Source organism: Peromyscus eremicus, chromosome 2, assembly GCF_949786415.1.
Source record: "Peromyscus eremicus chromosome 2, PerEre_H2_v1, whole genome shotgun sequence".
Lineage (NCBI taxonomy): Eukaryota > Metazoa > Chordata > Mammalia > Rodentia > Cricetidae > Peromyscus > Peromyscus eremicus.
The window spans coordinates 131,552,070-131,555,362 of NC_081417.1; the positions used below are offsets into that span (position 1 = coordinate 131,552,070).

At 43.9% G+C, this 3,293-nt stretch overlaps 1 protein-coding gene across 1 annotated transcript; it reads right to left on the minus strand.

Annotated features, from left to right (window-relative positions):
* Nucleotides 1-235: 235 nt before the first annotated feature.
* On the minus strand, nucleotides 236-1,229 carry LOC131905124 (olfactory receptor 2A12-like). The gene has a single exon (XM_059256076.1). The coding sequence runs from the start codon at nucleotides 1,178-1,180 to the stop codon at nucleotides 236-238; it is 945 nt and encodes a 314-aa protein (XP_059112059.1). The 5' UTR covers nucleotides 1,181-1,229.
* Nucleotides 1,230-3,293: the final 2,064 nt, after the last annotated feature.

Consider the following 3,293-nt stretch of genomic DNA (forward strand, 5'->3'; position numbering starts at 1 on the left):
GCTACAAAATGAGCAACAGATGAATCTTTGCAGCTATGATCCAGTAAGATTACTGAAGTGCTTGGACTTGTACCTTATTATAGTCTGTCAATCAAGACAGCCACATTGGTTTCACAGTGGTTTGTCCCAAGTACAATACTAGTTCATTTGCAAAGGTCAGTTGCATTCAATACAGACACTCTGCCTTCCTTAAATACTAAATACTTCAATCGAGCTTCTCCTAGATCCTGGTTCTCTAGTCCACCCTACCATGCCCCATCACCTTGAGAAATGCCCTCTTGATGTCTTTGTTCCGAAGACTGTAGACCACGGGATTGAGCAAGGCTGTAAAGACATTGTAAAAGAGTGAGATCTGCTTGTCTCGCTCAGGGGAGTAGCTGGAATTGGGTCTCATGTAGATGTAAGTGCATGGACCATAGAAGAATGTGACCACAGTCAGGTGGGAGGCACAGGTAGAGAAAGCCTTGCAGCGGCCCCGGGTGGACTTGATCTTGAGAATTGTCATAGCAATACCAATGTAGGAGGCCACAATGAGGGAAATGGGAGTAACAACCACAAAAACACTCAAGACCAGGTCCACCATCTCAATGATGTGGGTATCCATACAAGCCAGGCTACGCACTGAAGGACCTTCACAGAAATAGTGGTTGACCTTGTTGGGCCCACAATATGGCAGACTCATGGTGAAGAAAGTATGCAGCACAGAAAAGAAGAAACCGCAGATCCATGTCCCAGCAGCCAACCATACGCACAGTCCCCAGTTGAGGATGACAGTATAACGCAGTGGGTAGCAAATGGCCACATATCTGTCATAAGCCATAACAACAAACAAGGTACACTCAGTCATAGCCAGGGCACCAAATACATACATCTGCAGCCAGCAGCCAGCAAAGGAGATGGTCTGAGAGTGAGCAAGAAGATGCACCAACATCTGGGGCATGGTGGTGGTGACATAGCACATATCCAACAGGGCAAGTATACAGAGGAAGAAGTACATGGGAGTGTGCAGCTGTGTGTCCAGGCAGATCAGCATGATGATGAGCCCATTGCCCAGGACTGAGCATAAGTAGATGAGAAGGAACACAATGAAGAGGATGCTGTTGGTCGTGGGGTCACTGGAGAAGCCAAGCAGGATAAACTCAGAAACCCAGCTTTGGTTCTGCCCTGGAACCATCCACATGGTGGGGCCTGTAAAAGAATCACATTCTTATATGTGTCATCTGACACATGGTAGCTATTGAGACAGAAAGGGGAGATAGAGCCTGGTGAGACACCTCAAAGGTTAAGAACACTGACAGCTATTCCATGGGATCAGATAGCTCAGAGCTGTCTGTGACTCCAGTTCAAGGAGATCTGACTACCTCTTCTGGCCTCCACAGGCAAGACACACACATAGTGCATAGATATGCATGTAGGCAAAAACCTATATATATTTTCAGGTATATAAAAACATATACATAAAAATACATTATAATTTTTAAAAGAAAGGCTGGGGTCTGGGTTCGAGCACACTGTTCAGTTTCCGTGCACGCTTCTCAAGTTGCTGAACCATTTGAATACAAATGCCTCAGTCTCTTCATCTATCAAATGAGGCTGATGACACTCCTGTCTCAGGACTATGATGAGTATCTAAGGCATCTCATATAACTCTTGGAAACACCATCTAACACATGACACATCACATGCAGTCTCACACTCCCATTCCAGATCCCCACAGTAAGAAGGCTTCTAGCTACACCAACTGAAATGATTAGCACTGGTGTCAACTGAGAGGCCCTGCCCCCAGTAAGAGAGGATTGACATTGAAAAGGATCCCATGTCAGTCTCTGAACACACACACCATGCAGCACAGACAGACAGAAAAAGAGAGTGAGAGAGTAAACAAACAGATGAAGATGACAAACCGAACGCATGCCCACACACATCCAGTCAAATGAAAAAGGACAGAAGTCCACGTGTGCAGTGCGCTGGAGACATTGCCTTCCCAGGGAACGCTGGTGAATGTGTGGATATGAACGAAGGAATAGTCTTCCTTTTTCACTCCTACATCCATGGACACACAAAACATCAATTCCAGGTGTACCATAGCTTTAAGTGGCAAATCTAAAGCAACCAGATTTTTAGAATCAAACCAGATAAATATCTTTATCCTTTTGGGGTAAGAAAAATTTTTCTAAAAGAGCACAAAAACGTAATTTTCATACAGAGGAAAAATAATGGTAATCTAGAATAAGCAAAAAAGAAGTGCTCAAAATACTTGTACAAAGGATTAGAAAAGCACAAACATAACAACAGATGCTCCGATGGAACAGTGAACAGTATTTAAAGATCATTTCACAGGCAGCTGTCTAGTGAGCACGGATGAGGCTCAGGTCCTCAGCACCATTACTCATCTGGAAAGTGCAGGAGAACACCACAGTGCCAACGCCACCCTCCTCTTCTCCATCTCACATCCCCACACACCTACCAGCATGACCGCAGTAACAGAGATCTAGTGTTGACGAGAGTAACTGGATCCGATGGGAGAGCAAATTAAAACGATCCCCTTAGTGTGTGCTTGGCTGTGTTCCCTAACGTTGAACACACTTAATGCATTGCCCAGAAATACAAATGTCAACTACAGTTCTGAAACAATGTGTATAACACAAAGGCACATAGAAACACATGCTCAGGGAAAGACATGTAAAGGAAATTTCCTAACTCTACTTAAAATAGTCTGAACTAAGGCACCACTCACGTTAAACAGCAAAACAATGGTTAAAGCAGGAATTGGCTTTGATGGAGGTAGAAATGTAAAAAAAACTTCTAGACATCCTGTCTTCTCTTCCCCTGTCCCCGTGCCCTCTCCTGACCAGTCTACTGCTCAGGACCCTCACAGCTGACCTTCCTTTCAACCCAGGTCAGGAGCCCATCATCTCTCCCAGCAGTTCTGCATCAGCGTCCTCAGGTGCCCCTTGCCTCTAAATGTTCCTCCTTCAATATAGTCTTTTTATTTTAATTTTTAATATTTTATTAATATAGTTTGATTACATTCTTTCCCCTCCCTGCACTCATGTTCTTTCTCCTCCCTCTCTCACTTTTGAGACAAAACAAAACAAACAACAAAAATGAAAAAGATAAGCTACAAGAAATAAAATTTAAACAAAAAACCACAAAAACAAACATGGGGTCAGTTTTTTGTTGGTCAGCTACCCCGGGGCATGTGGCTTGCCACGCAGTGTTACTGAATATACTCAGTGACACTCCATTGGAAGACACTGATTTCCCTTTTCTAAATAGGGATCAATTGCAAA